This window comes from Pimephales promelas, chromosome 22 (genome assembly GCF_988280905.1).
Source record: "Pimephales promelas chromosome 22, fPimPro1.hap1.1, whole genome shotgun sequence".
In the NCBI taxonomy this organism is placed as follows: domain Eukaryota; kingdom Metazoa; phylum Chordata; class Actinopteri; order Cypriniformes; family Leuciscidae; genus Pimephales; species Pimephales promelas.
In genome coordinates this window covers 24069001-24089804 of record NC_142790.1, presented here as the reverse complement: position 1 = coordinate 24089804, position 20804 = coordinate 24069001, and the positions used below count along the sequence as shown (strand labels likewise).

General features: G+C 37.2%; 1 protein-coding gene across 1 annotated transcript; it reads right to left on the bottom strand.

Annotated features, from left to right (window-relative positions):
* Nucleotides 1-6535: 6535 nt before the first annotated feature.
* Nucleotides 6536-20396, bottom strand: LOC120478894 (asparagine synthetase [glutamine-hydrolyzing]). The gene is made up of 12 exons (XM_089125567.1): nucleotides 20253-20396; nucleotides 13388-13643; nucleotides 12639-12876; nucleotides 11049-11234; nucleotides 10042-10143; nucleotides 9829-9956; nucleotides 8421-8547; nucleotides 7971-8077; nucleotides 7643-7743; nucleotides 7476-7557; nucleotides 7132-7287; nucleotides 6536-7053 (listed from the first exon to the last, which is right to left on the bottom strand). Exons 2-12 carry the CDS (start codon nucleotides 13634-13636, stop codon nucleotides 6844-6846), a joined length of 1686 nt encoding a protein of 561 aa, XP_088981693.1. The 5' UTR covers nucleotides 13637-13643; nucleotides 20253-20396; the 3' UTR covers nucleotides 6536-6843.
* Nucleotides 20397-20804: the final 408 nt, after the last annotated feature.

Here is a 20804-nt window from a genome sequence, read left to right as displayed (position 1 = left end):
GTCTTTTGTCCATCCCCGAAAATACACTCTGTCAAAAAATTAGTGTGGTCAGATAACTCGCATCCTTTTCCCTACACCACGCTACATCGCTTGCATTAAACAAACCAAAGCTGGCATGCAACGCTTGCATCCATGGCTAGCATTTAATGAGGATGTTTTAAAATAAATATTAATTTCACACTGGATCAAGAACGTCCGACGCCACACAAACACACACAAAGCTGCCTTAGTGATGTGGAAACGCTCCTCTCGTTGAGACTGCCATGTGTAATTATCATCGTACAGTAAAAAAGTAGGTCAGTGAATTGACCTAAATTGAATGTGAGCGCTGCCAGATACAACTCGTCTCTTATGAACCCTTAAAGTAATCCAAAGGAAAATAAAACTATATAAACAACAGCAGCAGCTTTGTCACACAGAAACACTAGACCAGGGATGTCCAATCCTGCTCCTGACCTGGAGGGCCACTATTCTGCAGAGTTTACTCCCTGAACCAGATAATCAAGGTCTTACTAGGCATACTAGAAACTTCCAGGTAGGTGTCTTGAGGCAGGCATGAGCTAAACTTTGCAGGACTGGTATAGACCAAACATTAGTGAAGTAGTAGGCTACATGTGGTTTTCAGTTCTCAGTTCAACATCACAACAAACAGAATTGCTGATATGTAATATACTTACAGAGACTTTCTTTTAGCTTAAAAGATTCGCTGGTGTGAGCATGTTTTACTTCAGTCTACAGTCTCCATAAGAAAAAGGACACTAGTTCTTTTGTAGCAACCATAATTTAAGTGTACAGGTAGCCTAGTATATAGCTAGTAACCAGAAAAACTGGATAGCCTTTCATATTGTAGTTTGATCAATGTAACTGAAAAACAAACAAACAAAACATAGCTATAACTGCTACAGTTGTAACAAAAAGGCATTAAATCCCCCAATACCTCTAATAGGTTATTATAAATACCAAAACACCAGGATAGTTAGTGATAAGGAAAATCATGTTTCATGCTAACTTACTTCAATACAGACAAGCTTCTTCAAAAGCAGCAAATATCTTTGGCTAAAATACTAGTCTGTACTACTTGTGTTCAGTTAACATGGGAGTGCTAACCAAAAAAACTATTAGGCTACCTTGAAATCTGTAAAGCTAACATGCTAATGCTAACGCTGTGGGTTCCCAATGACATTGCAGCTTCTGAATGCAAGCAACTTTGAATTATTTGGCATACCTTGTGTCTGAAAGATGAGGAATTTTATGTATTGTGCAATAATGCATTAGATATCAATTAATGATTAACGTGAGACGGTTGACATTCAAACTATAAGTGGGATAAATTATGTATAGCCTACAGTAGATGGAAATAAGAATGAGTGTTCAGGTGGCAAAACTTTAGCAAACCTAACAGTTTTTAAAAGAATTCATATAAAATCAGAGGACATGAAATTCATAAATAGAGATAAAGTTACGAATTGAAATGAATAAAGTTAAGTATAGAGATAGGCTAAAGTGGTAGGCCTATGGTTTGTTTACATGTGCACTTTTTTCAGAAATCAAAGCTGTGAAGCAATTAACTCGCATCCTAAAGCATTAAAAATATTATGGTTAAGGTAAATTAAGGCATCATATAGTAGGTGCCATGCTTGAAGGTCTAAAATACCTGCTAGCTGTTAGCCATTAGCACTCGCATTCATCTCAATGCAACTCGGCTGTGGTGGACTCGGTTGTGCAACTCAATGCAATGGTCGGCAGGTGCAGAACATCGGAGAAGATTTGCACCTGCCATCTGTGCTCATAAATAAATAACTAAATAAATAACTCTTGTTAGATCAATTGTGAAAGTCATGGCAACTTGATGTCCTTGTAAGAAAGCTGCAACCTTCCAATGCTATTAGAAATTGAAATGCTAATGAATGCCCTTTAAAATGCAGCATTGACCTTAATGGAACAACCATTTGTCAGCACCACATTTTATTTATATATAACTGATTTCATATTTAACTCACAGCATATGAGCATTGAAAGGTCAAAACGTCATGTTGTATATAGGATATGGGCAACAATGACACAGGAGAAATAAAAAAATACAAATAAAACAAAGCCCTGATTGTAAGAGCAAGAAATGCATTGGGGGCTCAGGCCAAGCACTTACACATGATTTCTTCACACTTTGGGTGATAAATGACCTGTAGGTATTTACTGTATGGATCAGTACACGATGTAAAATGCAATTGATTCCAGAATTAAAGATGTTCCCAATATTTGCTGCAGTTTATGTCCAACAGTGTTTACTAATGGACCGTTGTAACTGTCTAGCAACATTCAGCTTTACCGTAAATAAATAGAATATTATTATAATAAATAATAATGAAAATAATAAAATACCTTTTCTGTATTTCATTGTGTTGTGAGAATTTGGAGCACCCATGAGTTGTAAAACTGATGAAGATGTTTTCTTAATTTGTGGGTGTTTTTCTATTTGCGGGTGTTTTCTTCAGTTGCAGCATTTTGAGCTCTCTCGGCCACCGTACATTTTCCAACATAATGCATAAAGCTATTTTTCGGTGAAACAAAATATTTAATGAGATTTTGATTTAAAATAATCAAATAATTTGATTTGAAATAATGCGATATTTTTACCGCAGAACTGGTAAGCATTGTGGAAGAAAATACTGCAACGTGAGTCTATTCTGATCTACATTAAACAATTATAAAATGTTTCTTAAAAAGACACCATTGTCATTTAAAATCAGTTTTAGGACCTTGTTCAGGTGTACTGTTGTTTTATACAATACATAATCACTGCAGACCACAAACTGGGTCATGTATGGTGAGATATGAAATGTTAATTATTTCTGTGAGTGATATTTCCCCAGTTTTACCTTCAATGCCATTGAATCAAACACTCGGTGGGTCATTATTGTTGTCATGACAGCGAACATCCCGAAGAGCCTACATTATTCCAGGATCCTGCATGAAAGCAGCATGTGGAAGATTGAATGTTGCAGTTTTGTCAAAAATTAGAACATGTTAAATATTCAAATCGATCAGATTCTTTCGTGTTCTTTCTGTTGTAACAATGTCAGAAACATTAGTACATCCTGACCTGCATTTGTATTTGCTGGATGGATTTTGTTGTGCCAAGTCTATGTTGCTGCTTTTATGCAACCTTGAACTGACTTTTGAATTTAATTAATTATGCAATTAAGCATAATTATGCAAATATATGTGTTTTTTGTTGTTCCTTTATTTCAATCCACAAGACCTGTCTATCCTTCTGCTCATCTATGCATACAGTAGATTTGCTTTCAGAGCAGAGACTGAATGTTTTAGGTGTGATTCTCATGGGAGGTAAAGCTGTTTGTCAGCAGCCTAATCGAATCTTTAGAAACATAGTTAAAGGGAGATTAAAGGTATAGTTCACTTTGAAATTAATTTTTGATATGTTTTAGCTCACCTCAAGGGCATCCAAGATGTTGGTGTCTTTGTTTCCACAGTATTTTCAATTTTGATAGTTTTAGGTCAAACCGTTGTTGTCTTTCAGTCACATAATGCAGGTTTAGGGGGTCCACCCTCAGTTCACCTCAAAGAGCATGCACAGAGATGTCAAAATTAAACATGATTTAATGACTCGTAAATATAAGTACACATCGATAGCCTAAGACACGAAACGAGAGGGTTGTGAGAGAAAACTAACAGTATTTATATCGTTTTTACCTCGTGTAACCACAGACATGTCTAATTGATCCGAAGCATAGATCTAAAGGCAGTGGCACGGGCGCTTCGGTTTGCGCATGCGCCGGAAGTGATCTCTCGCGTGTCTACATCACTCATTGTTTACACAGAGATTTCGGAAGTTTTACCTTTCACTGTGAACTGAAGATCTAAATATATTTAGATATACAGGAAATCACAATGGAAGAAGATTTCGATATATCTAAATATGTTTAGTGAAAGCTAAAACTTCCGAATTTTTTGTAGAATTGCCTTTACAGGGACTTTAAAAGCATAGAAGCAGGGATGGGCAACTTCTGTTCTGGAGGGCCACTGTCATAGTCTCAAACTGTATTCTCAAACGCCCATGTAACAACTGTATGAGAAATAAAAGAATAACATCTGAACAATAAAAACTTGATCTGGGAAATGATGGCTCACCTGGGACTCGGCATATTGAGTTGAATCCTCACAGTAGCATAATAGATGAGTCAGCAAGAGTCAGAAAAGATTGTCAGCATCAGTTACATTTATTTTTGTCACACTCGGTGTTTAGATCTAGGAAACTGTTACTAGACTCATCTTTACACCTGAATACTCACATATACTGTATACACACAGACACATCATAAAGAGTTGGCCTCATTTCTGACAAATGACATATGGCGCTTTTTCACACGCGGTGTCGCACGATTAGCAGTGCGGTGAGCCGTGACGCTAATTGCCACAATGGTGTTCTCTCAAGGACTGTGCTGACATTTAGCAAGCGAGGCCAGACAAAGATTTCCATCCAGTTTATGAGGATGAAAGTGGATTCTGATTTAAAGTAGCAGCACACTTGAACAATCATAACTAAAAACGTTTATTATTACAGGATTAAATCTGCAAACTGTTATATACGACTATTCTGAGTTTTTGAAGGCAGATGTATCCATTTTAAAACCATTAAAAAAAATAACATAGGCCTACTACTACAATTAAAAGTTTTGGGGTCAGTAAGATTTGTTTTTAAAGAAATTAATATTTTTTTTTCCAACAAGTATGCATTCAATTGATCAAAAGTATTGAGTTGAGTACATAAATTGAGTTGATTTTGTTTTATTAAAAGTTATGAATAATTATAATTGATAAAACTGTTGTTTAAATATTTGTTTTAAAATAAGTTTGTTGTGAACAGCTTTGAGTGAATCAGACGTTTTCTCGTCGCCACCTGGTGGCTAATAGGGATAGTTCACTGAAAAATAAAAATTCTGTCATCATTTATTCACCCTCAAATTGATCTAAGCTGGTGTAAGTTTCTTTGTTTTGCTAAACACAAAGGAAGATATTTTGAAGAAAGTTTGTAACCAAATAGTTGTACTTGACGGGCAAAAACCTATGGAACGAACCAACAGGCGAACAGAGGAATACTCAATCATCGAAGTACCGTTTCACACCACGCATACTGAAATAAATCAAAACTCACGTCAAGACACACTGAAGCAAAGCTTTATCAATACCATGACCAGCTCTTACAAACCGATAACGGCATGCTGCATCGGGGTCTAAAAAAACTGAAAAATCTTTGATTATCATTCTGTACCAAATTACAGGGTTGGTGCACCAAATAAAACAACCATTAAATCAAATTTGAAAAAAGAGCAACACTAACTCCCCATAAGGCTGAATGGTTAATCTTACTTAAAATAGTGCAAGGTGCTTATTTAAATATTTATATTATATCCATTCAATGGAAGTCAATTGTCACCCAAAACAGTTTGGTTTACCAACAATGGCAACTTTCATCTTTGTTTTTTGCAGTATAAATGCATTTAGGTTTCGAACAAAGAAACAAAATATACCTCTTTTTTGTGGACAATCCCTTTAAGTTCACTGGTTAAAAGCAGATTAACCAGCCAACCAATTGCTAATCTGTCAAATAACACATTCAACTACATTCAAAGGGACAGTCCGACTCAAAGGGATAGTTCACTTTGAAATTAATTTTTGATGTTTTAGCTTACCTCAAGGGCATCCAAGATGTAGGTTTCTTTGTTTCCGCGGGAATTTCAATTTTTATATTTTCAGGTCAAACCGTTCTCGTCTGTCATGTTTACTTTGGACTTCTCTGTGCATGCTCTTTGAGGTGGTGACCATAGACCTCCATTATATGACTGACAGACAAGTACGGTTTGACCTAAAAATATCAAAATTGAAACTACTGTGGAAACAAAGACACCTACATCTTGGATGCCCTTGAGGTAAGCTAAAACATACCAAAAGTTCATTTCAAAGTGAACTATCCCTTTAAGGAATAGGAGTAAGTGCTTAGCTCAAGTGCAAAATGGAAGTAGTTCATGGACTGTGCAACGATACCAAAAATAAAAGCTTGTTTACATGCGTGTACTGTGTATAATTATTTTGTGTGTGTATATATATATATATATATATATATATATATATATATATATATACACACACACATGTATACATTTAAGAAAAATGTGTTATTTATATATATTATATAACTTTATAATTAAAGTTATATATATATATATATATATATAAATATATATACACAAATGCAAAAAATCCTTAAATATATATGCAGGAGTGTATTTATATATACAAAATATTTTTTTTATTTTGGATGTGATTAATCGCTGCACAGCACTAATGAAATCAACAACTTTTCCAGCCCAGCGGTGCATTTCCCAAAAGCATCATAAGTCAACTTTGCTTGCAAGTTCACTTTAGCTCTATTGATAACGACAGAAATCGTGACCATAGTTGGCTTTGGGAAACGCATCCCTAAAAAAACTTAAGGATCCCATTCAAGCTTTCTGAATCTTTGTATAAAACGTTTAATGACAATGTTGGCAAATGTTAAATTTTGAGTTTTAAAGCAGTAACAAAAATAGTATTTATAGATTTTGGAAGTCCTTTAACCAACAAGCTACACCTCGCTTCGGTTCCCAATTGTTTTTTTTTTTTTCAATTCAATTCTCTTTCGAAAAGACTAAAACCACCCAAAGAAAACTCATTTAGCTCATTTAACAGAGGAAGCTAGCATCATGATCTTTGAACCAGCTCCATGAGGCAGATGTGTGTGCTGTAAGAATGTAATCTATGGTCAAGGTCTGAAGAATGATGCGATTACTCGTCTTTATCAGGCTTGTAGATGGACAGGGTTCTGGCTGAGGGGTCGGTGGCCTTGATCCAGCGGGGCATCCAGTAATGTGGCGTCCAGTCGCTGCGGCCGGGGTACTTCTTCTCAAAGACCTGCCTTATGTAGAAGCCTTCTTTGGTTTTGGGGGGGTTGAAAGGGAACAGCTTCTCAGCCTTCTCCAACTGAGAGTCGTTCACCTGAAGGAGAGACGATAGATTAAAGGATACACACCGTGTACATCCATGACATCACATCTGTGTGTACGTGTGTAGTACCTCAGACTCGATGTGCTCCTGCAGGCTTGCATACCAGGATTTTTTCAAGGATGTCATCCCATCACTAAAGGCCTCTTTCCTCCTCCAGAGAATCTCATCTGGGATAAGATTCATCCCTTTAAACGATTCCCTCAGGAGATGCTTCTCCACACCATTCTGCTCCAATCAAACAAGTTATAAACAAACGCAATACCAATAAATTAAGCATCACTATCATTACTGCTCATATTTGGGCTTTTGATTTTTGCATTACACTTCAGACCAGGCACCGTAGCTGATGTGGGAGACGCATTTTACACTGACATGAAGGATAAATCACTGAATTGTGAGGCGTCAGGACTCACCTTCGGGGCTCTCATCTCTGCAGGCAGAGAGAGGTAGTATGCGGTGAATCTGTGGTCCAGGAAAGGCACTCTCAGCTCCAGTCTAGTGAAAAAGGTTTGACGTCACAAACAGTGGAAGTCACCAAGTTACTGTGAGGCGAAGAGAAGGAAGGGGTATTTGGTCTCACCCGTGTGCAGCTGTGGTTCTGTCCGCTCTCAGCACATCAAACAGATAAAGCTCTTTCAGCAGACGAACACTTTCCTCAGCGCCGGCTTCAGGGGACGGCGCCTATTCACAATCAGGACACAAATTCAGCTGAATCAAGTCTTAAGAAACAGCTAACAATGCATGACAAGACAGTGAAATCCCTCTTAAAATGTCGGAATGTCATTGGAGTACATTATAAAACTACACAAATGTTGCTACACAGTTTTTTAGGAGCATTTTTAAGTGTAGCTTTTTATATACATTTGGAGTTGACCGTAAATGTAAACTGAGCATATAATGACATGTACCTTATGAAAGTAGATGTATCCTTGTGTCAGCTCATCCGAACCTTCACCTGAGAAAATCACAACGCTGTCTGTCTTCTCACGAATGTACTTTGATATCAGGAACATTCCTGCGTAGAAGAGAGAGATATAAATCTTTGTCTGAAAAGCACTCTTGCCACCAAGTGGCTATAAGCTGAATATACCTGGCTATAACCAGCATCACCCATCGACCTGAATCATGCATTTATTTTGAATTATTTGCTCCTTGAATGTACCTTTTAATATTGCAACTCCAGCTGATCGATTAAACAAAGATCTTTTTTATCTTTGTAAAAAGATTTTACATTTAATGTCCGATTGGTGCAGTTTTAAACAAAAAAAGAACAAAGTGAAGGAACAAACTTTTATCCTCAGCTTCTCAAAACTACCTCCACCATCTTACACGCCCCTCGTCTCTACTCCTGTACTCACCAACAGAGGCACGCACAGTGGTGATGTCAAAACTCTCCAAGTGAAAGATGACTTCGTCCACCGCGCGGATCCCCTCCTCGGGCGTGAAGTTCACCTCATGGTGTTCGCTGCCGATGTAGGCTGCCACCTGCCACACAACACCAGTTAAAACCAGCGTGATCTGCTACTAAACACTCAAAACCACATATGGCATTTGATTCAATTTGTTTTTAAACTGGAAGAACAAAACGATCAACAAAAATTATGATATTCTATAATAAAAATGAGATCATTGACGTGCAACCGGTTCATATCCGATACTGGGAGCATCTAAAAAATGTGTTTTAGACTTTCACGGCCCTTTAAACCATTGAGCTTAAGTTTCTATGACAACATGCTTGATCCAGTGCAGACCACATTTCAGTTTTGATGGACATATTTCATACTCTAATTCTCCAAACATAAACCAGCACTGTATATGCATGCGCACATTTTGTTGTGTCATCTTCAAATGAAATGTCCAAATACGCACACTGATTCAAAGATACATCTGATGATGAACAATGTCACAGTGAATTATTACACAAAAGATAATCACATTGACTCAAAATTATGCCTTTATTCTTTGTGTTTAAATGTTTTTTTTTTACAGAGATTGTAGTGCACATAAATGTAACGAACTACATATTTTTAATGTTCTTCCGCATTTTTCATTTAGACCAATAGCTCTAGAAAGTTATAATGCTGATTTTTTGATATTTCTAAAACCCTACTTGATTTGTTAATGATAGTTGAGAGTCTCTAATGATAAGATTTTTATGAGTTTGTCATAGGGTTATATTTTTTAAATGCATAATGATGCCTCCTACTCTTTTTTTTTTCTCAGCTCATTAATATTCATTTGGGTCCCACTTTATATTAAGTGGCTTTAAGTACTATGTACTTACATTGAAAAATAAGTACAATGTACTTATTGTGTTCCTGTTGTATTGTAAAACACTTTTGCTGCTATTGAGGTGTGATACAGGTAAGGTTAGGGACAGGTGTGGTGGTATGGGTAGGTTTAAGGGTAGGTTAAAGTGTAAGGGATGGGTCCGCTGTGTAATTACAGATGTAATTACATAAATTAGTTACAGCTGTAATTACATGCTGGTATTTTTTAAATATAAGTACAATGTAAAAACATGCATGTACACAATAAGTCCATTGTATCAAATTATTTGTTTCAATGCAAGTACTTAAAGCCACTTAATATATAGTGGGGCCTTTATTTGTTTGTATAATGATTGATCTGTGTATTGTAGATGTGTGTATTATCACAGTCAACAAACAAAGTGCATATAAATGCAGTATCCACAGAAATTGCAACACATGTTCAGACTTTAGAAGCATAAAGTGCATATGACATGCTGAAAGTAGTCTCACTTACCTTGCGGGCAGCAAGAAGATCTGGGCTGTCGTCTGCACCGATGGCAAATGTCTGAATGGGATACTCAAGCTCTTCTTCTTTGGCCAGTTTCACGAGGGTCGCAGCAACCAGACTGGAATCAAGACCACCTGGAAATGAAAACATCATGGATAAAGTGAATGTCATAAAAAAGTCAGAGTAACAAGCAAATAACGCAAAGAGCAGCACAGGCACCTGAGAGGAGGCAGCCGATTCTTCTGTGAGCCATCAAGCGTTTCTTTACAGCATTTTCAAACAGGATCCTGATGTTGCTCTTGACCGTCTCCAATTCAAAGCCTGATGACAAGGGAGAAAAAATATATTTTGAATTTTCTATATTTTTGAATAAATATGATCCAAAACATTAGATATTCACACGAATAGCCATCATGGATGGAACAATGAATTCTGAATTATACTAGCAAATAGTCCATGAACTGAATCTCCAGAAAAAGTGGGTCACGAAGCATGACAACGACCCCAAGCACACAAGAAGAACAAAGTTAATGTTATGAAATGGCTGAGTAGAAGTATAGACCATAATCAAATTGAAATGTTGTAGAAGGACTTGAAGCAAGCAGTTCATGTTAAAAAACCCACCAACATCCCAGAGTTGAAGCTGTTCAGTACTGAGGAATGGGCTAAAATTCCCCGTGCAAGACTGATCAACAGTCACCAGAGATGTTTAGTTGCCATTATTGCTCAGGAGTCAGGGGAGTCACACCAAATACTAAGTATTTTTCAGTATATATTTGTCTCATTTGTTTGATTGTGTTCTCTTTTGGCTCGTTTCCACCAAGAGGTGTGGTTCAGTGCGATTCAGGATGGTAAAAAGTGGTCCGAGTGAGGAATTTGGGTATGATTCACAACTTTTTGCAATGGAAACGGAACTAATTGTATATATAATAAATATATACATTGCATATATAATAAATAACATAGCATACTGTAATACTGTCAACTTGTGGGACTTTTGTGAACATCTGATAATGTTTTGGGTCATATTCATGCAGAAATATACACTTTCAAGCATTACTGTATACTACAATGATTGGAAAGTTCCAGAAATATTTTTCCCACTCATCTGTTTCATAGTCATTTAAATGCAAGTGCGACAACACTTGTGTGTCTACCCTGAAACACAGATAATATAAATGTACAAGCAATCTTGACTATTTTTACATCACTGTAATTACATCTACCTGTGGCAAGGCCCTGAAGTTTGTTATACGAGGCGTGTTTAGGTTCATCTGTGCAGCAGTGGAAGCGAACCATCTGACAAGACTCCACTTTTCCAGTGAGCTTCAAGGTGAACTCCTCAAAGTGTCCTGGGGGGAAGGGGGTGATCTTTGCAGGGGTGGACATGGAGTGTTTGATCTCTGTCAAACCTGTTAGGATTAAATCACAGTGAAAATGTGATGCTGTTCAAATCATTCTGCAATAAATGTGTGCTCAAAGTAGTTCAGCAGGAGATTTGAATGAAACTAAAAATTGTAATAACTGGTAAATCCTGGTTTGCTGTGGGGCTGCACAATTTGGCCCCAAAATTGTTTGATTTTATATCAGTATGACAAAGATTATTAAAATAAAAAAAGACTAAGTTTTGGTTATAGTATTACAATGCTTATATTTATGGCCGTCTTAATTTCTTTATTTTAAGACGTTAAAGTTCACCATTAGAAGCATTTATTTTGGCAGAAAATGGCAGGGAGACCAACCCTTAAAGGGATACTCCCCTTTTTTTGGAAATAGGCTCATTTTACAACTCCCTCAGAGTTAAACAGTTGAGTTTTACCGTTTTCGAATGCATTCAGCCGATTTTCTGATATTTAGAAGAATATCAGTAAACAGACAATTTCTGGTCTCATTGACTTCCATAGTATATTTTTTTTCCTACTATGGAAGTCAATGAGACCAGAAACCGTCTGGTTACTGATATTCTTCTAAATATCAGAACATCGACTGAATGCATTCGAAAACGGTAAAACTCAACTGTTTAACTCTGAGGGAGTTGTAAAATGAGCCTATTTCCAAAAAAAGGGGAGTATCCCTTTAACTGTCACCCCCCTTTTTTGAGATAGACATGAAAATACACTATCCAAACTAAAACGTTGGTAAATCAAGAATGCTTTGAAATTTATTTACTGTAAATCAAGTGTACTCTTCAAAACATTTTATATAAAATATATATTTTACAAAATAATTTTAACTCTCAAATTACTTCAATTTCATAAATAAATAAAAAAGTCTAAGACTTACGACTTGAAATTGTTACTGTATACCGCAAATTAAAAAACAGCATCTGCAGAGAGCACAGTCATAATGTAACTTTTTGTGACAGTACAGTAAACCTACGCATAACTTACATAGATCTGTTTACAGCATATTGATGTGAAAACTAAACAATACAGAAAGTAGCTCTCAAGCAAAAAATTAAAAAAGGCCACAATGAAATGAGAATGCCAATTTTCCATATGTTAGCTTTTAACGAGTGCCGTTCGGATTTCGCACTCAGCCATCATGCGTCTGTTATGCGCACGCCACAGACTGTCCTTTTGTGTTCAGTCAATATTACGTTATTAGAAGAAAAACAAAAAACTTTTTTTTTCTTTTTTTTAGAAAACTCGACATTTGACATTTGTGAATCAAATCAGAATCACCCACGTCCGCATTGTGATGCATCTAAGAATCGTTTTTTTCCCCCACCATCCCTAATCGGGATTACGTTTTTAGTCAATTAATCGTGCAGCCCTACCAGGAGAGGACAAATATGACGGCTTTATTCATTATACCTTTGGCCTCAGAGCTGACGGCTAGAAAGCCATCGTCGGTGAGCAGTTTGAACAGTGGTCTCACACCATACGTGTCTCTCCCCAAGAAAACCTTTCTGTTAGCAGTGTCCAACAGGATGAATGCGAACACGCCATCTAGCAGAGCTGCCATCTTCTCGATCCCAAAGCGATCGTACAGGTGCAGAAGGATCTCTCCATCCACTTTGGTCTGATACTCAAACTCAAAGTGCTCCTTTAGCTATAAGGAAAAAGACAGATCATTAGATGTTAAGTTAAACCAACTACGATCACATGACTCAATCACACAAAGGCCTTAAAGATGTCATGACGTGAGAAATCATATTTTCCTTGATCTTTTGGTATATATGAAGTCTTTGTCTCATTAATACATCCTGTAAGTTCCATAACTTAAAACATCCTTGCCATCAATAAAAAAAGACATCAGACATGGGTCACCTTTAAAAGGAGATGCAAGATGATCAAATACACTCCTGCAGTGTAAATGCAGCCTACGTTTCTTCTATATTGGGTGTAAATCACTTGCATATTTGACTAAACTAATTTTTAATTGTTTCAGTTTGTTAATTGCCTAATAAATGACAATACAATATGTAGGTTTAAACAAGGTTTTGACATTTCTAAAACATTTTTGTTCTCTATGAAGCACTTTGTGTGTGTAAATTGGACACAAACATGAAGTTATCTCTGTGCTAAAATTATTTCGGTGTAAACAACGTTCAGCTACTTACCGTGATATGATTGTAGATTTCACCGTTGTAACACAACCAGAGGTAGGGAAACTTCTTGACACGCAGAGGCTGCATGCCATACAGCTGATCCACAATAGCAAGGCGGTGAAACCCAAAGCAGCAGTTGGTGAATCCGTTGACATTCTCGAAGCGGAAAGCATCTGGACCACGATGGGCGATCTTCATGGCATTGGTGCACTGAGCCGAGAGGCACTCATCACTACCAAACAAAGCCCATATACCACACATTCTGATGCTGGGAGAAAAAAAAAATGCACAGAAATGTCATTAAAATTAAAAGGGAGTAAAAGTAATAAATGTCCAAATGTTTTAACAGACACACTGGAATCTGACACAAGTACAATTTTGAAAAATGAAAAATTTTCCAGACTTCAGATGGCACCAATGCCACGCGACTGAGCTGCATGCCATCAAAGTACAGCAAGTATGATAAGATAGCAGCCAGTTGGCTCCCTTTTCTCTCTCTTTTTAATTAACAGAACAAAATATACAACAGTATACAGAAATGTACAGGTAAAAAAGCCAAAATATAAAGATCTAATACATCTGAACATCATTGAAGATAATGTTAGCATCGGTTAGATATACTTGAGTTTTTTTTCTCCTATTTTCTTCTTCCAGGTTCAAAATCTACATTGTGTCCTGCACAATAATATTTTGACGCCTCAGTGTCTCAATTATTCAAGATGGGTTTTTTTTTTTGTTTTGTTATGACACCACGTGTGCTTTCCAATGACAGACATGCCAAACTCTGAGAAAATATAGCGGTGATATAGAACAAGTGCTTAGCTCGCCCGCCTCTTGCTAAGTGCTAGCCAATGCACAAAAGCTCAGTTGAATTTAGATCACCGGATGCTCTAATGATCACATCGGTGTGATTGTATGGGTCAAAGGGTTCATCTAATATATAAAGCAGAGCATTCAGGCGTTTACAGACGCTACATGACAAACTTTGCTAGCTTTAAAAATCTGGCATTGCCACACATTTTACCCGATTTTTAGTGCGACAGTTGACAGTTGTTCTCCTGCCTTGCCTAGCCTTGCCCCACCACACCCATTTCCCTCCCAAACAAGCCCATTTAAAGGGACAGTTCACTTTGAAATTAATTTTTGGTATGTTTTAGCTTACCTCAAGGGCATCCAAGATGTAGGTGTCTTTGTTTCCGCAGTAGTTTCAATTTTGATTAGAGATATATCGGTTGGCCGATATTAGGCATTTTCCTCACTATCGGTATCTGCCTTTATAATGGCCGGTAAATAAACATTTGTAAAAAAAATGTAGGTGCGGTGATTCATGTAAGGGTGGCGCTGCCAACTAAAGCACATACAAGCTGTAACAAAGAACTGGCAAAAGTAATGATTGTGAATATATCAAATATAGCAAGGAGACGTTTTAATTGTTGTGTTTTCAGGCAGTGGGCAATCTTCAGTGAACACGCCAGAGGGAAATGCACATTTCATCTGGATTACAGGAGAGAACAGTCTGTCCTTCATTTTGAATTGTTCTATTTACAAGTAGACAGGATAGATATCTAGATATCAATATAGATATATTTCTCACGTCTATACGCTGAGTTTCAGTTCATTTATGAGACGAGTTGCAGTTCAGGTGTGGCGCCTCTGTGTCGAGATTATCTATTGTCCTCTAGATTTACTTTTTATTTTTTAAATCCAGGCAATTGGTTGATGAAACACTGATTAAAATTAAGACACAATTAATACAAAACAAAATTCAGGTTAAAGAATTGTTTTGTGCTTTCTGTATGATGTTTCTGTGAAAGTTTTAAAGCATATTTTAGTGCCGCTTTCAGAGCGCTCACGTCCGTAACGGAGAACATGTCCGTAACATTGTTTTTTCCTCATGAATACAAACATGAAAAATAAAATAGAAATGTTATGTTCTGTTGAGAGCCTATTAGCCTACTTTTGATTTGCGCAGTGTAATTCGCAGAATTGATTTCTCTGCTACCAGCCTCTGTCACGTATTGTGTGAGCTTGTGATGACAGGGAAAGCGCGCAGCTGAGAAGTCCTGATTATATTGTCTGCTATATTATTTTACTTCTTATTTATTAGATCCAGGCAATTGGTTGACGGAACATTGAATAAAATGCGTTGCGCGAGCGACAAATTTCCGACAGTAATCTGATGCTCCATTCTGCTTTGTAACGGGCACTTTTTTCGCGTCTCGGGTAAACAGCTGGTGCGAGGCGAGCAATAACGGCCGGCCCCTCCGGTTAAGTTAGACCAGTGTTTCCCAACCCTGTTCCTGGCGGCACACTAACTTCAACTGTTTCAACACACCTGATTCAACTCATAAGCTCATAATCACATGGGTTAATGAGCTGATGAGTTGAATCAGGTGTGTTTGATTAGGGAGACTAAGAATACGCTCCCAGTGTTGGTGTGCCGCCAGGGACAGGGTTGGGAAACACTGAGTTAGACACACCCTGCGTCCCAATTCGCTTACTTATACTATGCCCTAAAAGTACCCTTTTTGTGAAGAAAAAGTACATACTTTTGAGTGTGTAGAAAAAGAGTAGGCCAGCTTTGGGACATACCATCACGTCATCTTTAACGGACAGCTCTGTCGCGTGCTGCGTGCATCCTGTACAAGTTATTATGTTTTATATAATGTAAATGCAAGTACGCATTGATGACCTAACCGTACGTTCACACCGCTGCTGGCGAGAGTAGCAAAATTCGCTCTCGCCGCCCTGCAAGCGACGCCATGGAAAGATTCGTGGATGCTCTGAAGCTCTGACGTAGATCGAATGCGTGATCTTTTTTAAAACTGTATTTAAAGGGGCCGCAAAGCAAACAAGCATGTCGATTGTTATTTTTGCAGAAAATTGATTGATGGAAAGAACTTAAAATATAGAGACAATATGTTTGCTAATGAAATAAAATAAATGAAAAGCCATTTGTGTGGTGTGGCTTTTGTGTTCATGGTTAAGCGCTATTATAATGTGCATTCCCGCTGAAAAAGTGAACGAAAATCTTGCCTGTAAACAGTGTTGCGCGCATTCTTACATTTGGTAAAAGGGACGTAAAGGAGACATGAGCACATTTTAGGTCACATGCCATCACATGCCTCTGCAAACTCATTTTTGACTAAAGTAAACTGAACATCCAGATGTGTTTTCTAAAGTTTTTGGTCATTTTAAAGGCACCTTTTGTAAATTCAATGACTTAAATACCAAATAAATCTGTGTGCTACGCTTAAATGAGTTCTTTTGGGGGATTTTGCCATGGCTGCTTTATTGTTCATTACAGGCAGTGGCAGCAGGCAGTATAATAGGCTTTTGAGAGTCAGGCATTTTGGTACATTATTCTATGCCAGTTCGGAACGTGTGATGCCCATTGGCCTCACTACACTGACAAGCAGGGATGCTTAAAAAACGATGACTAAACAGGTCAAGATCGAGTTGCGTATGAAAGTAGTAGTAGGCTGCACTGCTTACAAAAAAAAATAAAAATAATAATAAAATAAAAAACTCGGACTTGTTGATTTACTTGTGCCACAATCATTGTTTTGGACTTCCAAGACAGAAAAATTGTTAAAGATTGTCTTAATGTTTTTTGAAACACACAAAAAAAAACAGGAACTACAGATGAAATTAAGCTTGTAGCCAATTCTGGTGTGGCTGAATGCCATACAATGTCCCTGTTAAATAAATAAAATAAATACAAACAAAGACGTGGTTTCAATCACCACTGTTCTCTGGCCTCATAGAGAGGCGTCAGGGCTCTTTAAGACCTTCCACCAGAGCCTCAGTTAGTGGGGATTGTGTGATACCGAAGTTTAGAAAATCTTTTGGTCAGTCTAGCTTCTCCTTCAGAGGGGCTACACTATGGAATTCTCTCCCAATTGGACTCAAACTGCAGAGGAATATTAACATCTTCACCAGAGACCTTAAACAGTGGTTGAAATCGGGCCAAAGTTGTTCCCATGTGTAAATGATCTTTGTCTTGTTCTATAATGTGTTTTTATCTGTAGTAAAAGCCCCTATGGACAGGTGTTGAAAATTAGCACATGTGCTATTACACTTTAAACAATGCATCTGGTTCGTCCAATGTTATTGCTATGTCCATATTAAATAAATAAATAAAAAATAAAAAAAATAAAAATATATATTTTCCAGCCAGCAGCCAAGTTTTTGACATTTTCACATGCGAGTTCCAAATGAAATACCGGTATGGTAGCACAAGATGAAATAGAATGTTAACAACGCTTTTTAATGAAACCTTTAAAGTTTACACAACTTTTTAGAGAGTGAAAATGCATTTAAATGTGTAAGAAGTTTCAGATAATTAGCAAAAAACTTTAGATACATATGCGTATATAAAGTTAACGTTAAACAGAAATTGCGATAAAACCTAATAAAATTAAATATAACAAATAAAATGGGCTAGCAAAATTCAGAAAAAGTGCATCTTTGTTATATAGTGCATTTCAGATGTGTTAAGCCCGGAACACACCAAGCCTACGCCAACGAACTAGCGCTGATGAAAGCCGACTGTGTTGTCGCCTCTCGTCCGCTCTCGTCGGGGGTAAAAAGCTGCAATTGAACACACCGAGAGAACTACAGGCGACTGTCAGCTAGAATGTGCGTTCTGCGCCAGGATTTAATGAGCCAACTGTCTATTTCTGCAGATATATTAAAGGGTTAGTTCACCCAAAAATGAAAATTCTGTGAGTATTTACTCACCCTCATGTTGTTCCAACCCCGTAAGACCTTCGTTCGTCTTCGGAACACAAATTAAGATATTTAAGATATTAAGATCGCTCCTGCATACAGTCCATAGGCTTGTTGAGGGACTGGCTCTTGCTGTCCTCGAAAAGTCATTAAAGACATCGTTAAAATAGTTCAAGTGACTACAGGGGCTCAATCTTAAGTTTATCAAACGACGAGAACACTTTTGTGCGCAAAAAACAACAAAAATAACGACTTTATTTCAACTATTCATAAGACTGCTAAATAGGGATTGAAAGGGATTGAAACTTGACGGCCCAGAAAGTCATTGAAGAAAATGTTTAAATATTCCATGTGACAACAGTGGCAACAAGTTTATCAAGTGAAGACACTTTTTGTGCGGAAATAAAGCAAAAATAACGACTTCAAGAGATTTCCACGACGCATGCACGAGAATTGCGTTCTTCTTATTCTACTACTTCTTGCGCAATTCTCACGAATGCGTCATGTAAATCTCTTACGGGGTTGGTACAGGCTGCATGGGGGTGAGTAATTAATGACTCAATTTTCATTTTTGGGTGAACTAACCCTTTAATGCTCTGCAGCGACTGTCTGCATGCCTCGAGTTCACACATAGATGCTACATTTAGCATTCATTAACCATTCAGAAACTATTTTAGAGCATATTGGATTTTAAACTAAAATGAGTTAGCCTGCTTGGACTAGGACTTGGACTATGCGCGAGAATTGCGATCTGAAGTAGTGTAAGCTGGTGTAAGCAGATCGCAAATCTCGCGCATGCGTCGTGGAAATCTATAAGGAAGTCTCGTTCTGGCCTACAAGGAAGAAAAGAAATAGTCGAATAAACTCGTTATTTTTGTTTGTTTTTTCGCACAAAAAGTATTTGCGTCGCTTGATAAACATATAGTTGAGCCACGGTAGTCACTTGGGATATTTAAACATTTTCTTCATTGACTTTTATGGGCCATCAAGAGGCAGTCCCTTAGGAGCCAATGTGGTAGTTATACAGCTCTCAAATTTAATTAAAAATATCTTCATTTGTGTTCCGAAGACGAACGAAGGTCTTACGGGGTTGGTACAGCATGGGGGTGAGTAATTAATGACTTAATTTTCATTTTTGGGTGAACTAACCCTTTAAGACAAACAAAACTATTTTATTTTAAGTGTAAATAGATTAAAAAGAAAGGGAAAAAGTATGCTGTTTTTATTTAGCAACTGGTGGAACTCCTGTGAAAACTCCTTTAATAATAAATAAATAAATGGACTGGGCCTGCACTCAAAACATTCATAGGTTGTGTAAACTTTACCTGGAGCTATAAGTTAGACACTCCTTTGGTTAGCCTATAGCCTGAAATTTTTATTAACTCTTATTCCTCAATAAGAGTTAATATAAATTTAACTCCTTACTCAATTGGCTTTATGCACAGCTGCACTACTTCCTGAACTTAAGCCAGCTCCTTGTTTCCTGTCTGCCATTATTGGCCAAATTGATTGATTCAGGTGTGCCTGACCTCAGTAGTCATGGCAACAATAATCAGACACACCTGAATTAATCAGGTTTGGCCAATAATGGCAGACAGGAAAGGAGCTGGCTTAAGTTCAGGAAGTAGTGCAGCCATGCATAAAGCCAATTGTGTGACAGATCTAAGGTTTTTTCTTTTTTTAAAAAAAATGTTCATTTATCGCATATAAACTACATTGGTTAAATGTACTCGATAGGAAAGATTAAAAACTGATGTGGTTTAACATTTGAAGCTCCAACTCCTATATAATGACCTCTTTACATTTTAAAAACCTAGACCTTATGTAGCCCCACCCCTTTTCAGCTGCCTCGTTGTCTTTTGTCTTCCGGTCTGTATTTTCACAGTGATCTTGCCCTTTTATGAATTAACGGCTCGTTTTAAAACCTTCCCGGTCTACTGACATTTGTTGAGACCTCTGCTTTAAACATTACAATCCTCATGATACCTTTCGTTAACTTTACATTAAGTAAATCCACTTCAAAAGCGAATTACTCCTGGACAGCAATGCCATGAGATAAACACATAGCGCCCTTGTTTCTGTGGTGCATAAGGTCTATATGGTGAGATAAATCCTTGACAAATAAATCAGATAAGACGCATACTACCTTTAAAAAATGCTTGATTTGGGTGTATCTTGGGTGATGTGTGAGAAACACCGGGTCTTCTTCAGGATTCGGCTGATGAAACACACGTGCTAAATTTCTGCAGATACAGGTTCCTCCCCCAAAGGTCGAATGCGAAGTTGATCATGACGCGGCTGTGTCTAGATCATGTGACTGCAGCGCTATGCTTATATATATATAAATTACAGTGTCAGCTTTTATGTCTGCGTTTAAGAAGTTTAAAAATCATATTTAAGAGTTTATGAATCATATATATATATATATATATATATATATATACACATATATGAATGATGAAACACACGTGCTAAATTTCTGCAGATACAGGTTCCTCCCCCAAGGGAGTTGATCATGACGCGACTGTGTCTAGATCATGTGACTGCAGCGCAAATATATATATATATATATATATATATATATATATATGTTACAGTGTCAGCTTTTTTGTCTGAGTTTAAGAAGTTTAAAAAAAAACACAAACACATGCAATTTAGTTTAGTTTTTTTCAAACACTTCCTCTTTCTCTCCTCCATA

Bases quoted from the DNA above. Each gene is read 5' to 3' on its own strand.
- LOC120478894 (XM_089125567.1), bottom strand. From the start codon at position 13,636: ATGTGTGGTATATGGGCTTTGTTTGGTAGTGATGAGTGCCTCTCGGCT. The intron at 9,957-10,041 runs GTGCCTGTGCTG...TTTCATTTCCAG, and splicing joins AATCGGCTGCCTCCTCTCAG to GTGGTCTTGATTCCAGTCTG. The intron at 8,548-9,828 runs GTAAGTGAGACT...GTTGTGTGGCAG, and splicing joins ATCTTCTTGCTGCCCGCAAG to GTGGCAGCCTACATCGGCAG.